Below are 20128 nucleotides of genomic sequence, written 5' to 3' on the forward strand. Positions count from 1 at the left end.
GGGGAGCGAACCTTTGCTCATGCCGGGCCTTCATTATGGAATACTCTCCCTCAATAAATTAAGAATAGCAGTTCTGCTTAAGTGTTAAAAAACAATCTTAAGAAATATCTGTTTAATCTAGCTTATAATTGATTACCATAACCTAAAGTGCAATAATATGCTTCACATTACTGTAGCTTACTCAGTGAATACGCACAGGACCATTGTTGCACGCAGTTGTCATTCAGTATTACAAGCAAAAACCATGGGAGGTTTTTGCGGCGGTTTACAGTGTCGTATCTGAACGAGCCTTAAGGGCAGCTCAGCCCACTGAACTGCTGCATCATCGATTCCGCTGACGGACGTTCGGATGGCTCTTTCTGAAAGCATGGCTTCAGAATTTTCTTTATGTTTGGAGCGAGGTCCTTCACACTAGCTGGCATGACATCAGCACCCGCGAACGTATTGCATAGTACAGCTGCTGGATTGGGGACCGTAGGCCAGACGCATTGTCCTGAGAAGACCTCAAGTAATGTACAGGCTAAGGACCAGACATCGCATGCCGATGATGCAGGCATGTTACCATCCTTTCGTGTAAAACATTCAGGAGGCATGTACCTGATTGTACCTCTGGCAGGCAAGAGGGAGGGACATGACATGATTGACCTCGTCTTGATGTGTGCCAGACCAAGGTCACACAAATATGGCTTCTTCGTCTTTGATTCAACCTGAGCGTAACAGGATGGGGAACAAACAGAACAAATGAGTGAAGCTTGTCAAAAGAATGCTTTTCATGATGTTGGTTATAACAATTTGTGTGCGTGCAAAATGCCACCTTTTAAATGTTTGTTATTCACATTCTCCATGGAAATTGGAACATTGGTAGCATCAATGACAAGTGACAAAAAAGTGGGAAATAAGGGACAATATTGCCCACATGGCTCTCAGCAATTTAACCTCTTGCCTAGACGGGATAAAATGTTAGGACAGAGAAAGAGAGAAAAGACGGAAAGAGAGAAAAGACGGAGAGAGATAAAAAGATGGAGACTAAAATTAAGAGAGAAAAAAATTAAGGCAAGGGTAAAGGGAAGTGAGGAAGAGAATGAGACAGAGAGGTAGAGAGGTGAGGGAGATATAAAGAAAGAATACTTACGATAACATTATGTGGTTTGATGTCGAGATGGAGTATCTTAGACTGGTGGAGAAAGGTGACTGCTGACAGAAGATCCTTAGATAACTCTACCTTCTCCAGGTAATCAAAAGGATTATCATCCTGCAAATTTTAGTTATAAAAGGGTCATAGAGTGATTAAAAATGGTAGAATGATATAAATGTTCATAAGCATAACATCCCCGAGAAAACCAATGCCCGACAAGTACCAATGTGGCAATAGTACCTCTGAATAACCCTCTACACAATTACCTCTTAATAAAACTACCTGCAAGGAAAATTAACCACATTACCCTCATACATCATTGTCATCATCATCATCATCATCCTGTGGGTCCCATCTATGGGGGGGGGGGGGGGGGTCAGGTATCCTTGATACCACTCTCCATCTCCATCTTGTACTGTCTGTAACCATGTCCTAGTCAATTCATTTATCGTGTTCCTAAATACAATCTATCCATCTCTTCCAGGGTCTTCCTTTCTTTCTCCTTTCTCTCTGCTGCCCATCTAATCAGTTCATCTCTTCTCTTCACGTATCCAGTCTGCTCTCTCTAACCCTCTCCCTTAGACAAGTATAAGGGTAATTAACAGATGCTCGTCCCGGACAATTGCCCTAGTAGGCTCATTGTCCAAGGGTGTGGTGGGTAGCTGTTTGAGGTTTATTGTCTTTGGAGTGAGTTCTTCTAGAGTTGTTTCATAATATTTCCGTTATAAAAAATTGGTATATCAATGACTGAAAGAAATCATGATATTGCTTAAAAAATCTGCCTCCTTAAAGTTTGTTTGACAATACAGAATTAATAGTGTCATGCAGTGTCATTCATCCTCATGCTCATTATTTAATGTGGTCTATTTTTTTGTCTTCATACCAGGAAGATGACCGTATTGAGATTACTCCCCTCGATGAGCTGCATGACGATCAAAGCCTGTGCAGGTGAACGTTGGTGACAAACCGCCATAATCCGAACAATGTTTCGATGACGGGCACACCTGCATAGACCAAAACAAAATCCACCAAAGTGAGAGGAAAAATCCTCCTTTGAAATTTTCTAACTCTATTAGACTTTAAATTAACACTATCACCATTTTTAAGAGAAAATTAATACTGGGACAGCTAAAGAATAATTCCATGTTCGATTCCATTTGCCATGAAAAAACATGTGCATAATATTTTATTTGCTTGTAACATGAAGAATATGCCTCACTTTCAGGTGAAAAGCTAAAAAACGTTAACATTTAGGTAAATGAAATGTTAGTCTAATCTTTGTACATATTATTTAAACTTAACTGATATGATCTATTATTCCCACCCAATCAACAGGTGTAAACCAAAAACTAAATGACATGCTCTATTTGACAAGAATCATGGTAACTTCAATCTATCTTTTCTCTTTGGTCGAGGTCTGAAGGAAAATGAATGAAATTCTCCCTCTTCCCAGCTGTGTGATCAAGTGAATTAATGTTACATGATTGGGAAATGATATCACATGAAGTTGGTAAAGAAGATGAAATATCGTACTTATGGATTGCAATCTCCTTCTCTACTTCAGAATCTTGACTACCGTCTGTGGTAAGGACCTTGACTGCAACAGGTTTACCTTCCCATTGGCCCTTCCAAACCTCACCAAAGCCACCTTTCCCGATCATTTCTTCACGTATCACCTTTTTAGGATCCATTATGACGTGGAATCCACAAAAAGATTCATCTAAAATACAACCAAAACATACATTGAAGTTAACATCGCATGCACATACTTATATATAATTGTGGGTTTTAGTATATACCAAACATGACTAAGTGCTTTTAAGCTCAACTTCACTAGAAAATTGTGTGGCAATATTTCGCACTTTAAACATTTTCTTGAATGAAAGTGTTAGACAATATTAATTCGCAGTTGGCAGAAATGCAATTTGATTTAACAGTAACTGTTTAGAATTGACAAACATTTCTCTTGAATTAATATACAAGAAGATAGTGGAAATATACATGAAGATAGGGGAAATATACATAAGGATATGGGAAATGTAGTCATTGGAGTAATCTTCACTAAGAGCTTCCTCTATGACTGATCATACCCGCTATGAGCAATGTTCCACATATGTCCATTTTTTATTAATAGTTAGTCACTCCACTAATACAGGGACAATAAGCTGGACAAGACATGACCAGACTATATAAGGGTAAGTTACTCCATAATGACACAGGCAAGGTGTCTAATCTGCAATGAGATAGACTTTGAAAAATGTACATGCTATACATGTATATGAGTAGGTCACTCCATTATAACAGGGATATGTCCATGATCTCCATGACTTTACACACATGTACATACTACATAAGAGCAAGTCATTTAACTGTGAAAGGAATAAGGTAAACAAACTCTGTCATTAGAGACTTTACATACAGTGTGTACATACAAATCCATGCTTTGTATTTGAATAAGTCCCTCCATTAATATGGCCTGGATAAGGTTCATTATCGTTAGTATTTCCATTCTGCATCACTGTAGGTCGTTCAATTATGTTGAAGTCGCAAACAACCTCCGTTACTAGAGAATTACTACATTTTCATTCTGTATAATGGGTACCTGGCAGGAATCATGCTAGAGCGCTGTAATGGCAGCTAGGCTAAAGCCGGGGTAATAATTAATGCGCCTCGGAATAGAATTTCTAGATAGACGGCGCTATAGAAATGCCTATACTTGTTATGAATTATTATAAGAGAAAGTCACTTCATTATGACAGGGGGTAATGTGCAGAGGGCAAGCATTCCCACCACTGCTACATAAATTAATAACAACTAAATGCCTTTTTTTTTTTTATAAATGTAATGCTTCCTGGGAGAAATTTCAATTATTTAAACTTGCCCGGCAAGCAGTAGATGCAGGTTCAAGTTCCGCTGGTTCCAAGATTTTTTTCTGACCTGTTTTTCAATACAAATCGATCAATAGATCTTATTTACTGGGTGTAAGCCACAAATATGTTTAAATAACTAAATGACTGATGGCATGAAGTTGGGATCACTGGTGGCTTTCAAATGATATGGCAAGGTAAAGATGATATAACTTATATGGAAATAGGTTCGTGACAATCTACTTGACATTCACGAGGAACCTATTTATTGATCACCAAGGGTCTTTACAAACACGTTCGTTCTGTGAGAATTGAACGCGTTTGCACGATCCTTTAATTATTACATAATGAGACAGTATGTGAAGGGCATGCAATCACTGCTATAATTGTGTAACAAGGTGCATCCTGTTGACTTTTGTTCTGTTTGTTGTTACTTAATTTCCTCTTTCATTAATCAACATTGAGATTCCTTTTAAATTGACGCCAGGCTAAATTTGTATGGGATAAAGCAGCGAAGTATAATAAAGACCACATTTTTTCATTCAATGAACCTGAAAGTGGGCCTCTTGGTGATTCCGAAGGATCATTGCGATCATGTTGGTCTGCATTACTCCCGCCACTAGAAGTAGATGGCTGCTTCTCTTGACCACCATCAGTAGCTTCTAACTTGAAAAAGTTGATGTACTCACGCTTCTCTCTAAAATTAAACAACATACATCAATTTTGTTAGCTCATCTCAGTTGAAAGGCCATGGTGATTTATGGTAATGGTGGAAAAGCAATTTTCACAAAATCATACAGACCTCATACGAAACTGATTTTTTATAGACGGGAAATTAATAATGAAATTTGTTAGATTTGGGTGATTTAAAAGCGCTTTTTCCCACATTGTTTATATTTTGCAGGTTGATCAAAATATAACATTACGGGCAATATGCCCAGAAAGCAAAATCAACTTCAAATTTCAATTAGGATTTTAAAAAATGTACACTTTCATAATACACATCCCTGACCATTGTCATCTTACTTGTAATCACTTTTCCAAAAATATGGTAGAAGTCACAAATTTTAATAGGAAACGAGAGAAGGAATATCCCAACAAAACATATTGAGAGAAGACAGGGAGGTTGGGCCAGCTTTTTTGTATACAAATGTACTTATAAAGACAGCCTGAAAGTCATAGAAGATTTTTTTCTGAAGATGAAATAAATCATCTAATTGGGAGTGTTGTCTTCCATGATATTCCAAAATATTTTCCAATTTCTCCTATTAGTCTTCTATGGCTTTTTTTCTTTACCTTTTGTCTGACCATGGACCTGTCTTAGTAGGTCTATATGGTCTCACAAACTTTGCTGTAAATTTGTCTCAAAACGTCTCAAAAAGTAAACGACTTTGATAATTCTGATTATGTAAATCAGAAAAATTGCATGTAAGTTATTCTCCTATTTATGGTGTGAAATACTTAAAGCTGGTTTGAGTGAAAAAAACAATTCCTTCCTTACCTTTCTACCTTGATAGCGATGTACTCCAGAACATTTTGAATGTCAACCTCTTTCAGATCCTTGAGTGGTGTGTGTTTCTTGAGATTAGTCTGACTGATGTCTGCACCCTCTTGTACAAGATAACACATTAGAGCAGTAAGAGGCTTGGTGATTCCATGTTCACGATACTTCTTTCGGAACTGGAAGACATCATAAATAAAAGAGATTACAGTTTTAGACCAGATCAACAATTTCAGGATTCTTTAACATTGTTTAACATTCTTTGACAAATTAGTACCGTAATATTTAACAAAATGAATACGTTATATTTCTTTGTTGTAAATTTGCAGAATAATTACCTAACCTCTACCCAATACGAGATTTCCAAGAACATGATCACAACATGATCAAACTAGATGGATTTTCGACTGCAAGCAGTAAAAAATGGTGCCTCCTACATAGAGGGTTTTAAAAATAAAAATAGAGCCAACTTTTAAAATTCAAGTTTGATTGTAATCCATTTCCAGGTTATCAGAACATCGTGATTACAAGCTTTTTTCATATAAATATATGACTCTTTGATCTTTGACCTCTTACCCTAAAATTTAATCAGTTTATTGGCTCTGCAAGATACATCCATGTCCTGAGTGTGATAGTAATCCATCCGTCAGTTCTAATGAGAATGCGTTCACAAGCTATTTTTGCATACATAGTGAGCCCCATGAACTTTGACCTCATGACCTCTAAATCTACTCAGTTCATTGGCTCTGCAGGCTATATACATGACTTGACTTTGATGGTAACCGGTTCTAATGATAATGCGATCACAAGCTATTTTGCATACATAATGTGCCCTTTGACCTTGGCCTCGTGACACCCAAATCTAATCAGTTCAATTTTTTTGGCAGGAATTCATCAATCTTATCATCATCATCATCATCGTCATCATCCAGGGGCGTAAATACGTACCGAGGAGTGGGGGGGGGGGGTGATCGGCGATAGCCATCAAATAGCACGAGCACACGCCCACACTAATTTACGCAATCGCGCGCGATCGCGCACGCACAAACACACAACACACACACACACACACGCACACACAAACAACAAACACACGTATACCCAAACACATGTACATACATTTACACCTGCATACATACATGCATGCACATGCCAAATTTGACAACCATAAAGTAAAAGAATTGGACATATTTCGAAATACTGACAGCTGCAAACTGTAGTGTTATATTATAATGAACTCCGAAATAAGACGACACACTTTCAAGTAGTAACATAAAGATTAGGTATTTTGTCAGGAAGATGGGAACTCTTTATTTTGAGTCCCATCACTTAAAAAATTATGTATAATGGTCAGGGGCGTCGCTAGACCTTTTTTTAGAGGGGGGGGGGGGGGGGGGGGGGGTGTAGAGGCCAACGATTACCGACAAAACCAGCCCCCAATTACCGACAAAATTAAATGTCCCAACATTTACAATTTTACCCTATATACCCGGGGCCGAAGGCTAAATTGTTTTTCCTACGGACTATCTATAGTACTTGCGTATGCGCAAACGGTCATTTTCCTCGACGACATAAATATACGAATTATTTTGTCAACTTAGTCAGCATCATAGCTATTTATTTTAATGCAGGCGCGGAGCTAGGATCTCATTTTAGGGAGGGGCGGTAGTAAGCAGGCGAATCACTCAAAGAGCGCGCGAAGCGCGGAAGTTTTGACGTTTGATTTAATTATTATAGAAAGAAGACGATTCGTTGCACCGTTTTCGACTCTTATTAAGCCCTATTTATCTGAATTGAATTCAATTCATTCAATATAAACAACAAACGGCCATGGTAAGTCTTGAACACGCCAGGTCTGGAACTTCAGTCTTCATCTACCCCCCCCCCCACACTCCGGGGTCGGAGGGACCGCATGCGCGTTCCTAAAATCTCCGGGAAAGGGGTACTTTTTCACGCGACAAAATCCGGCCCGAGAATTTCCTCTCTCTCTTTGGACTCCTGAGAAATGTAAAAAGGGGGTTATAAAATATCTTGAATATCATAGAAAAATTGATCAAATCCCGGGATCAAATTCCTGAAATTCCTGCTAGCTTTGAAAGCTCATTCAGGATTATTTCACTTTGAAAAGTAAAAACATTGGCCCCTAGTCCCTCTCGATCGACTAGAGCTCACCTGAAATTGGGGGAGGGGGGGGGGGGTACATTTAGCAGGGAAAGCCAGCAAAAAGCCGGCGAAAGGGAGATTCAGAAATGTTGGCATTCCTGAGATAGGGGGATGTGCTTTCAAAGGGAGGGAACGAGCATACGCGTACCCTAAATAACACTGAGTGGGGGGGGGGGGGGGGGGAGCCGGGCATCTACTGTACATGATTGCACTTTTTAAGCGCTCGCGCGCTGGCGCACTTTACGTCTGGGCTATAATGAATCCTTGCAAAATAACGAAAAATTATTCTGAAATTTATGAAGTGCTTGTTCGTGATGATGATCGTGACATACTGTATACGTGTAGGCTATACAGTTATACATACATAACACAAAATAACTCATTTCTCATGCATTATGCTGAAATTGAAACAATCACATTTGTTTCTTCTTCTTCTTCTTCTTCCTTTTTTTCCTCTCTTTTTGTTGTAATATCAGGGGGGATGTTTGTACAGGCCATCCCCCTACTTCAAACCAGGGGGAATGCAGCCCCCCCCCATCCCCCCCCCGGGATTTACGCCCCTGTCATCATCACCGTTTAAAGTCCATTTGTCCCACTTTGTGGGGTTGGACATTTCATTTTCTTAATGGCTGCTTTCCAAGCTTTCCTGTCTGTGGGATCCATATGACTGATACCCGATGTTTTGGCATCTTCTTCTATAATTTCCCTCCAAGTTTTCCTGGGTCTCCCGCGGGGTCTTCTTCCAGTGTCAAAGTTTAGAGCCCTCTAGAGCCAGTGTGTAGCCTCTCTTCTTGCCACATGTCCAAACCATCTAAGTCTATTCATCCTCATAACCTGTGCCACCCCCATCAATCCCATTGAATGGAGGAGGACTTTGTTCTTCTTTCTCTTGTGAAGTGATACCCTGCACATCCACCTCACCGTCCTCATCTCAGCCTTTTCCATTCGCTGTACACTAGATGATTTCATTGCCCATGCTTCGCTTCCGTACGTCATGCATTTTCTAACACAGGCATCATACACCTTCTCTTTCACTCTTAACGGTGTCGCCCTTGAGGTGAGGAAATGAGAGAGTTCACGAAACTTTTTCCAAGCGCTTTGGATTTTTGCAGTCACAGCTGCAGTCTCTCCTCCCCTGACAGCCAACATGTCTTCCAGGTAGCAGAACTTATCCACCTTATCATACGTCGTTCCATGGAGATCCAGACCTGTCACATTGTCCTTGGTACACTTCTGTGAGATTGTACCTAAGCATCTCTTACAGATGAATGTCTTACTTGCTGCTTGCAGGCTACCACATATTCCACTTAATCTGCGATGGATCCAGCTCCTGCATTTGGTGCATCTGATTGAGTTTGCTCCAACACCTGTATAGCAAACTCCGCAGGGGTACTCTCCTGTTTTCTCTGTCTCACCTACATCAGCAGAAGACACCAGGACCTTGGACTTTCCAGCATTCAATTTCAGACCCTTTCATTCTGGGACTGCTTGCCATCAAGAAATTCTAGCTATCAGTTCTTGTTCACTCTTAGCCATCAGCACCAAATCATCTGCGTAGAGCAGTTCCAATGAAAAGCCTTCCCGGATGTCCTTTGCGATGACATTCATTACGATGATGAAGAGGAGAGGACTGAGCACTGAGCTTTGGTGATCTCCTACTTTGACATCAACGCTTTTGCCCGTCACCACACGACGTTTGGATGTGTGTCCATGCTTCCGCAAATAGTGCATCGGTTCTTGAGATAACGCAATCAAGAGATCGGGACGTACGGACGGACAACCCGAAAACATAATGCCTCCAGCTATTCGTAACGGAGGCATAAAAACAATGTTTAAAGGTTAACGCAATTGTAATAGCCAAGTCTGTCACAGGTTTAAATATGCAAACACAATAACATATTTCATAATCCGAACACGATTTCTAAAGTCAATGCCATAGGCCATTTAAATGGACCTTTAACCCTTACTGTACTGGGGGGGGGGCCTGGGAGGCCCCCCCCTCGACATTTTCGGAGATCGCACCGCAACCGCTTGGAATTTTGAATTGTCGTTTCATGACTTTTTTCCCTCAAGTCTTACGCACATTTTGATACCATTTTCGTCGAAATCGGATATACCTGTAAGGTGTTACATAACAATTAGTATGCGCATGTCATCAAAAAAAAAAAAAAAAATGAAAATCGCATCAAAATTTGCATAAATTATCATTGTTAATTACATTAAAATAACTTTTTTGTGTTAGAAAAGAAGTTTCATATGAATAATGAGTTTTAACATTCAAAAAGTGGAGTTTGACACGTTTTCGGTAAAATGCATAAAATTAGTGCATTTTGCATAATTAATTAGGCTAACGACAAAAACTTGCATATTCGGAAAAAACTAATTATACCATCTTGTTCCTTACGTAAATATCTACAAACATGCAAATTTTCGTGTTCATCGGACAATCGACGGCCGAGATCATAGGGGGGGGCCTCCCAGGCCCCCCCCCAGTCAGTGGGTGCTCAAAATAGCCCAGTACAGTAAGGGTTAAATGATTTATATGCAAATCCATGCGATTATATTCAAAATGATTTTGACGGAATGGAAAAGTTCAAGAGGTTGAGAACATTTACCGTTCTCAGATTATCAGTATCAGAAATATCCTGCCCCTGTCTGTATTTCATCACTGCGATGTGAAGGCAACTGTCCCCGTCACCATCTGACGAGTTGATATCAGCATCGTGCTTGATCAGGTCTTCGATGATGGCAGTACGACCGTTGGCGACTGCAAGCAACAAGGGCGTTTGATGCTGCTCGTTGTAAAGATCAATAGCACAATGCCCCTAAGAACAGAGAGATAGAGAGTGAGAGAGAGATAGAGAGAGAGAGATCAATGATGGGAGAAGATGAATACATAAAGTTAACATACATGTCTAACCAGGTGACTGATATATAAAGACTAGCAAACCCCATCCTGTTTCCATATAAAATGGTTGATCACATGACTAACCTTATGCAAATATATTTAACACGTGACCCCACAACATTACTCTGTCCCTTTGTTTCTAATATTCTAAACACCTTGAACTTGTGAACCCTCTTCCCAGAAGGAAAAACCATTTACCACCAGTTGAAATTTCCAACTGGTTCCAGTTAACTTCAACTGCAACCAGTTAGATTTAACTGGAACCAGTTAAATTCAACTGGTTCTAGTTAAATTCAACTGGTTCCAGTTGATTCTAACTGGTCCATGATGCACAAGCGGATATTTGGTGCGACTGCATTTCATTTAACTGGAACCAGTCCTTATACAGTGACCAGTTACACCAGTTGATAACAGGTCTGTTTGCATACTTCCTGTTGCACCAGTTGATAACTGGTCTGTGCATGGCATATTTCCAGTTGCACCAGTTGATAACTGGTCTGTGCATGGCATACTTCCAGTTGCGCCAGTTGATAACTGGTCTGTGTGCATATTTCCAGCTGCACCAGTTAATAACGGGTCTGTGGGCATATTTCCAGTTGCACCAGTTGATAACTAGTCTGTTAATTCCAATTGGACCAGTTAGAATCTGACCAGTTGAATTCCAACTGGACCAGTTAGAATTCAACTGGTCAAATTCTAACTGGTCCACGGTGTGCATATTTACAGTTGACACCAGCTAATTTGCATAATGGATATGGGGTGCGTGCACATCCATGTTTCAATACAATTTATCTGAATTTACAGCAGATTTCTTAATTACTGATGATTTAGTTAGGCGAGGCGTCAAAAATAAATATACCAGCCAGCGGCAGCTAACTGCACTTGTGCGTCCTGGCTGCATTTTTTAAATTAGCTCAGCCGGCTACCGCTGGCGGTAGGAAATGGCATTCAAAAGCATGCGCCGGCTGCCGCCTTTCGAATAGAAACCGAGCCTCAGATCCCAGCCTGGCGCAAGCCGGCTGGGCTAATAAGTGAAAAATAATTGCCCCAGCCAGGCTTCGGCCGTAATTGCAGCCTCGATGCGCCAATACGTGAGGCGGCAGCCTGCTGGTATCGATATTTTTGACGCCTCGCCTTATGTGCAATTCATTTCGAAAATACTACAAATACAAGTATATTCAAAATAGTTAGTTAACAAGTCTACCCATAGGAAAGTGAAAAGTATGCCGCAGACATGCCGCAGACCTGCCGCAGACTTTTAGTCTGCGGCAAAGAGTATGCCCGAAGTATGCGGCAGAAATAAATTTTGCTGCAGACTTGCCGCATACCAGTATGCCACAGGAACAGTCTGCGGCAGGAAATAACAATTTAATTGCAATTTTAAGTCGATATATAATCCAAATGAAAGAAAGTGGAGACCTTAGAAAAGCTGGGCTTGTAAGAGCAAGGTCCCCATATAAAATAATCCATCAATGTTTCACTTTTAAAAAATGTTTCAAAGTTATCAAAACTACACATGATTAAATATGGGGGAAATATTTACAAAAGGGACAGCTTGAAATTTGAAAAGGAGAGGATGAAAATATATACAAAGGAATCGAGCGGAAAAAAAGCAAACTGGAACGAGAAAAACAACAAAACAGAGAAAAACAGAGAAAGAAGAAAGTTATATGTATATAGGGGAAAATGGTATTTGGTGTAAAGAAAAAGAAAAATAGAAGAGAGGAGGGGGGGGGGGGAGAGAATGTGAAATGCTGACATTTATATTGAATAATCAAACATAACAAAAACAAAAAGATAATGCACGTTATTAATAACAATTGACAAATTATTACCTAATATCATTTCTGGTGATATAATTTTTACGTTAATTGTCGACATAGTTACTCTATCATTATGTAATTTCAATTTGCGTTTAAAAACAAAGACACTGACAGATCTAGTTACATTGATAGGAAGTGAGTTCCAAAATTTGGGACCAGTACAAGCCAGCGTCTTCAGAGCAAAAGCAGTGCTTACACGTGGAATATGAAGCGCAGTTGCCTGCCTTGTATTATAGCTATGAATGTGATTGTTCTTTCGAAATATTTGTACTAACGCATTTGGGAGAGTACCATTTTCAAAACCATACATAATTGCGCCTAACTGTATGAAGTAAATGTCTTCAACCTTCAAAAGCTTATTACTGTAGAACAAAACATTAGTATGAGCACGATAGCTCGCATTAAAAACAACTCTAACCACCCTCTTTTGGGCAACACAAATCTTATCTAATTGTGTTTTCAATGACTTCCCCCATGTCAGCACTCCATAATTGAGATAAGGCAAAATTAAAGTAGAATACAAAATAAGCAAAATTTCTTGTGGGACAAAAGAACTTAATTTATAAATTACACCAGTATTTCTAGACACGACTTTACAAATATTAGTACAATGAGATGCCCAAGACAGCTTCTCATCAATATGTAGCCCAAGAAACTTGGTGGAAGTTACTCTCACAACGTTAACAGCATCAAAAAATACATTTCCAGGTACATCCTTTAGGGAGTTACTAAAAAAACATATAGTTTGTCTTTTGAAGATTCAAGGACAACTTATTTGCATGAATCCACAAAATAACTTTCTTTAATTCAATATTAACTGTATCTAATAAAACTTCAGGGTTTTTATGAGAAAAAAATACACTTGAATCATCTGCAAAAAATATGAAAGATAGTACATCAGATGAAAGATAAAAATCATTAATATATAATATAAAAAGAAGGGGGCCAAGAAGGGACTCCTGAGGGACACCACAATATATAGTTTGATAACTTGAGTCAGTTCCATTTAATGATACATATTGTTTTCTGCCTGTTAAATAGCTCCTGAACCAGCTAAGAGCGATGCCCCTCACTCCATAATATGACAATTTACTTATTAAAATTTCATGATCAACCGTATCAAACGCCATAGAGAAATCCAAAAATAAACCAATTGTATGAAGGTGACCATCTAGTGCTTGAGCTATTTTATCAACAAAGTGTAAAATTGCAATTGTAGTGGTGTGCTTTTCACGAAAGCCAAACTAGAATTTTGAAAATATTTTAGTCTTTTTTAAAAATATCACTGTTCTATCATATATAAGCTTTTCTAAAAGCTTTGAAAAGGATGTCAATAATGAAATGGGTCTATAATTACTTAATGTTTGAGGATCACCCTTTTTAAATATTGGCACTACCTTAGCAATTTTCATTTGTCCTGGTACAATACCAGATAAGAAAGACAAATTATAAATATGAACAAGTGGTATCACAATTCCATGTATAATATCCCTAATTAATTCATTTTTTATGCCATCAAAGCCAGGACTCTTATTACTTTTAAGCGAGCTCACAAGCTTAAACAATTCTATTTCATTTGTGGGCATTAAAAACAGGCTATCTATATTGGGTTCTTGCATAAACTCAATAAAGCTTTTCTGACATCTAGGAATAGAGTCCTGAAGTTTCAGCCGGACATTACAAAAATAATCATTAAAATTGTCCACAATAATTTGTCTATCTTCTACGGAACAACCATTCACATTTATACATTTGATATATGTAGTTTTTACTGATGGTTTAAAAAAACTTCGAATTACTTTCCATGTATTCTTAATATTATTAAATGTCATTTGAAATTGAGCAGAGTAATATTTTTTCTTAGCATCACGCAATACAGAAGTAAGAGTATTTCTATAATTAGAATACTTCCTCCACAAAAAATCAGAGCTTCTCCTTTTATATTGATAATACACCTTATTTTTCTTAGTAATTGACCTTAATATTGATTTAGTTATCCATGGCATACGAGGAACTTTATTATAATTCTTCTTTTTATATTCAACCAGAGGAACATTCTCACCATACAACAACATGAATTTATTAAAGAAACTATCGAAAGCACTTTCAACATTTTGGTCTGAAAGAACATCATTCCAATCAGTTGCAATTAATGCCTCTCTCAATTTGGCAATATTTTCAGGAGTTCCTTTACGGACAGACGTGCGACCTCTAGGCTCACAATTCACCGAAGACAACATACAGTATACAGGAAAATGATCAGACATGTTAGATACTATAATTCCAGAGGGTGGATATGGCTGTACATTACAACAAATATTGTCAATTAAAGTACTGGAAACTTCTGTTATTCTTGTTGGCTTAGTGATTAGGGGCAATAATGAGAAAGACATGTTTAGAAAGCTCCCAAAGTCTTTCGCCAGTGCCCGCTGGAAGAGACGTTACAACCCGGATCTAGTTTTCTGCAGCAGGCTGCTTACTCCCACCAGTCGTAAGTTTGTAGCTGAGCCGATTCCAAGATCCCAACACCGACCCATCGGCATTCAACTGACTGCGGTTATCACACCAAACAAGACCCCGTTCAAGCGCAGGTTCAACTTTGCTAAGGCAGACTGGCCTGCTTTCGCCGAACACCTTGATCATGCCCTAACACATCTCCCTGCGGATCCAAAGAACTATGAATCCTTCATAGATATAGTCAAGAAGGTGTCACGTAGACATATCCCAAGAGGCTGCCGCACGACATACATTCCAGGCATCGATGAGGAATCAAGTCAGCTTCTGGCAAACTACACCACAGCCTACGACACAGATGCCTTCTCAGAGGACACCATCAACCTTGGAGAAGAGCTCATATCAAGGATATCTCAACGACATAGGCAGATGTGGCAGCACATGATTGAAACAACAGACCTAAGACACAGCAGCAGGAAAGCGTGGGCCACAATACGCAAGCTCGGAATTGACAGCACCAGAGCTCAACAGCATTATAATGTTACGGCAGACGAAGTAGCAAATCAGCTGTTGAAAAATGGAAAGGCCCCCAAGACGACTAATTCACACAGGCACAAACTACCTGGAGTTGACCAGAACATGTCTCTTTTCACAAGACCTATTTCTAAAGAAAAACTTCAGAAAGCTATCTCCACGCTACACGTCAACAAGGCGGCAGGCATCGATGACATCAGATCGGAGCAGATCAAACATATGGGTTCTGTAGCACAGAAATGGCTGCTAGATATGTTTAACAACTGCATCGAGAACACCTGTGTCCCAAAACAGTGGCTCCAAACCAAAGTCGTCGCTATCCTCAAGCCAGGAAAGGACTCGAACGAAGCCAAGAACTTTCGACCGATCTCGCTCCTGTGCCAAACATACAAGCTGCTTGAACGCCTTATTCTCAACAGAATTGGGCCTCACGTTGAAAGCCAACTAAACTGTGAGCAGGCAGGTTTCCGACCAGGAAAATCCACCTCGGGACAACTTCTCAACCTGACCCAACACATCGAAGACGGTTTTCAGAACAACCTCATCACAGGTGCAGTATTTGTGGATTTATCTGCGGCTTATGACACTGTCAATCACCAAAGGCTACAGACAAAACTTCATGACATCACAAATGACCTCAAACTCACCAGATTCATTCAGAAGATGATGCAGAACAGACGCTTCTTTGTCGAACTTGATGGGCAGAAGAGCAGATGGCGGAAACAGAAAAACGGTCTCCCCCAGGGTGGCGTCCTGGCGCCAACACTCTACAACATCTACACTGCTGACATCCCTTCAACAGAGAACACTCGAAACTTCATCTATGCAGATGACACCTGCATCACAGCCCAGCATAGTACCTTCGAAGCTGTTGAACTCCATCTCAACACAACGCTCGCAAGCCTTTCGGAGTACTACAGAGCAAACTACCTACGGGCAATCCCAACCAAGACTCAGGTGTGTGTTTTCCACTTGAAGAACAAGGAGGCAAAGAGAGAACTGAAGCTAAAGTGGAACAATGTGCAACTTAACCACTGCAAGCATCCAGTGTATTTAGGTGTAAAACTCGATCGCACTTTATCCTTCAAGAAACCTATCGAGAAGACAATAGGAAAAGTAGAATCTCGAAATGCCATCATCGGGAAGCTAATATCTTCACACTATGGCGCTGACCCCAAAACTGTACAAAGTGCAGCTGTTGCTCTATGCAAGTCATCCGCAGAATATGCTTGCCCAGTTTGGAGCAGATCAGCCCATGTGAAGAAGCTTGACACCACACTCAATAACACATATCGAAAGATAACAGGCTGTCTGAAACAAACACAAGTTGAGGAGATATATCACCTCGCTGGCATTGGATCTCCTAACCAAAGGCGCACTAACACCTGCCTAAAGGAACGGATGAAGCAGGCGACAGATGACAGACACATGCTACACGGTTACTTACAACCCCACAAACGACTTATCTCCCGACACAGCTTCCTCGATTCTGTCCCACCACCTGAACAGAATCCTCCACCATCAGTCAAGCCCGTACTCATCAAAGGTCTTAACCTGAAGTGGCCGGAGTGGCAATGCCTAAATCGAATGCGGACGAGAATGGGACGGTATAAGGTCAATATGGCAAGATGGGGCTATGCCCATGAAGGAGATACTCTCTGCGACTGCGGAGAGACTCAGACGATGGACCACCTCTTGCAGTGCGGCGGAACGGATTGCACAGATGAAGACCTGTCCCTTGTTAATGAAACGGCCATTGCAGCAATCGAGCGATGGAAGAACTTAATTTAATTTAATTTACTTTTAATTAAGGAACTTTACATAACTATCTTGATCTAAGGAGACACGAACGAACGATGTTTAGAAAAACATCAATTCGATTATCGTTATTACAAAGTAATAAATTCAAATTAAAGTCTCCCATAAGATAGAGTGACTTTCCAACTAAAAGTGGATTGTCTAAAATTGACTGAATTTCATTTACAAAATCATTAAAGTTACCATTTGGGGGCCTATATACAACTCCTATAAAATGATTCTTTTTACCAGGGTTATCAATCTCAACAAAGATAGTTTCTATATGATCTGACATTATATCAAGATCGTGATGTATCCGGTATTCTACTTGGGAAGGAATATACAAAGCAACACCTCCTCCACGTCTACTTTGTCTATTGTTGTTAACAAGATTAAAACCAGAAATAGAAAAAAGGCTCCTATAGGCTTCACTCGTAAACCATGTCTCAGTGACACCAAGTATTACACGTCCTAGATTGATATTATCAATGAATAACATTTTGTCAAAATTCCTACAAACACTACGCATGTTTATATGAAGAAGAGTTAAGCCACTGTTCGCATGATTATATTTAGATGCTGTTTAAAAAAAATGATCTTCTGTATGATAATTACAATTAACATTAGGGATATCATAACCGTCACATAAATTGCTCATATTGTCTTCATAAAATCTACAAATTTCATCATCCATTTGAGCCATATTGATACTTATTGATACCATATTGATGTGCAACATTACATGAAAGTATTGTATAGTAGGTGGCTGGCAATACAAACAAACATGCAAGAAAGCAGAAAACGTGACCAAAAAAAACTGCATAAGGTGAAATAAACTCATATTTAGCAATTCATGTAGGGTACTGAGAAAAGGGGAAAGGGGAAAAGGAAACTGGGATAGACTCAGAAATGGGGAATGAAGAGAAGGGCAATGAAAAACAAGGAAAATTGTAACATCAAGCATAATGAAAGAAAAAAAAAGTATATAAGATACAAGATACAAAAAGCAAAGCATGTCAACAAAGTACAAACTGTACATAAATAGCACACTTAAAACCAGACATGGTTATCTGACCATGGCAAGACAATGTAGTAACTAGTAAGTTCACTGTTAATTGTTCAAGTCTTCGAGAGAGTTGATCGTCCTTTTTAGTTCTTTGCCGTTTGTGGCAGGGACAAGGGCAATAATTAACTCGCCCATCCCTGGTCCACGCAGCCCTGACCTCTTTACTGTCCTGGGTCGCCTTCAGCAGCCTCGCGTTTTTCTTAGTCGAGTCCTCTTGAATCGACTTTCGTGTGCCGGCAAGCTTACGTCTGCTGGCCAGAACTTCACTTCTCTTCCTGTATGATTGGAATTTGACAATAATTGGCGCAGGTAAATTTGGCCTTTCCTGGATGTTTCGGCAGGACTCTCAGGCGATGACTTCTCTCGATGTCATGCTTTTCGAGACAAACACCAAGTGAGTCGTTCACCAGATGAATGACTGCCTGGTCAGTGACCTCATCTTGGCGCTCAGGGATCCCGAAGATACGAAGGCAGCTTCTTCGGGAGTACTGCTCCTGGGCATTAAGCCCCCTCTTCAGCAACTTAATTTGCTCATCTTTTCGGGATGAAGCAGCAACCAAGGTCTCAAGCTTCTTGCTAGCACTCTGGGCACCAGTTTGCAGATCCATGAACTTAGCCTCCTGGTGGTCAATGGCCTCCCTCAGATCGCACTCGCTCTTGTGGGCCTTTTGCTCCATAGCAATAAGCCGTGCCTCCTTCCTGTCGATGGTCACCTGCATCTCGGTCAGCCGGCTATCAATGTGGTTTTTCACTAGGTCAATAAACCTGTCATCACCGACAATATCAGCCAAGACAGATTGGACAAGTTGTGCTGCATCCACCTTGGAGCCACGCGTGTTGTTAGCCATGTTGGGCATTGGTACAGAAAGCGTTTCACCAATCAGCAATTACAGAACAAGATCATAAGATGACAAGACACAATCTAAAGTGTATAGCAAATGTTAATCTTAGAGCACTGCTGGAGTAGGAAAGCTGTGATAAATTAAGATATTTGTGTCCCGAAAGATATTTCCTCTAGATACTCGTAGTACGAATCAAACAGTGGTCATTATTTTGGCATAGTATGCCGTTATTGCCAAGTAACACAGAAGTGAGTGAATGGGACTGTAGTACAGGATAACCACATGACCGGAGTCTCTACTTACTGATAAAGAGTCAAGATATCATTGAAGTAATTCAACAAAATTCCTCATAGCATTGTCTGGCAGGTGCTAAATGTTCCTTAGAAAAAAGCCATTACACGAGAAAGTCAGATTGCCTCCGCCACAAGAGAAATGAAGGAATTCCTTAAGGAGTCTTCGGTGAGGTAAGGGTAAGATAATACCTTTTTATCATATCAGGTATCAGGTCTGCCACAGAAAAGGGGGAAATTATACAGTCTGAAGCAAGGCTATAGGCGGCCATTATGGAGGACCATGCAGTTACTATTTCTCGAATATTAAAGCAGTCATTAATACTTTTATATGCCGAAAACAAAAGAGTTAACTTATGACACCACCTTGGCCTTTCTCTATTTTAGTTGCACGGTTGTTTTTTATGAGTGTATCTTGTACCTTGAGAGTAGACTAGATGTAGATTCTAGTCTAAGCAAAATATTTTTACAATTTTGGGGGTGGGCCGGCCCTGTGAGGAATGTGGGGAATATGGAGAAGAACCTGCGCTTTCATATGACAGCTCACTTATTGAGTATCACCTTCAGAATCACAAGCAATATTAGTTTGCAATGCCAATGCATACTGCAATGCAAGTCCAGTGCGCAATGCCAATGCATAGGGATGTGTACAATCTGAATTCCGTGCAATCTCTACGGGAAGGATTTTAGAACTACTAGACCTACTTACTAGAATCTAGGCCTAGACTTTTGAAAAAACATTATGGAG

General features: G+C 39.9%; 1 protein-coding gene across 1 annotated transcript in view; it reads right to left on the bottom strand.

The window, feature by feature from the left end:
- Window positions 1-227: 227 nt before the first annotated feature.
- LOC105442035 (E3 ubiquitin-protein ligase MIB2-like) overlaps window positions 228-20128 on the bottom strand; it is a 35619-nt gene continuing 15718 nt past the window's right edge. The window contains exons 14-22 of the mRNA XM_030987522.1: window positions 10282-10491; window positions 9193-9379; window positions 8588-9081; window positions 5504-5682; window positions 4554-4699; window positions 2669-2855; window positions 2019-2139; window positions 1133-1252; window positions 228-707 (exon numbers count right to left, since the gene is read on the bottom strand). Coding sequence (XP_030843382.1) covers window positions 291-707; window positions 1133-1252; window positions 2019-2139; window positions 2669-2855; window positions 4554-4699; window positions 5504-5682; window positions 8588-9081; window positions 9193-9379; window positions 10282-10491 — 2061 coding nt within the window. The 3' untranslated portion in view covers window positions 228-290. The remainder of the gene's footprint in view (window positions 708-1132; window positions 1253-2018; window positions 2140-2668; window positions 2856-4553; window positions 4700-5503; window positions 5683-8587; window positions 9082-9192; window positions 9380-10281; window positions 10492-20128) is intronic.

The sequence above is a fragment of the Strongylocentrotus purpuratus genome, unplaced genomic scaffold (genome assembly GCF_000002235.5).
Source record: "Strongylocentrotus purpuratus isolate Spur 01 unplaced genomic scaffold, Spur_5.0 spur5_scaffold_16, whole genome shotgun sequence".
NCBI classification, from domain to species: domain Eukaryota; kingdom Metazoa; phylum Echinodermata; class Echinoidea; order Camarodonta; family Strongylocentrotidae; genus Strongylocentrotus; species Strongylocentrotus purpuratus.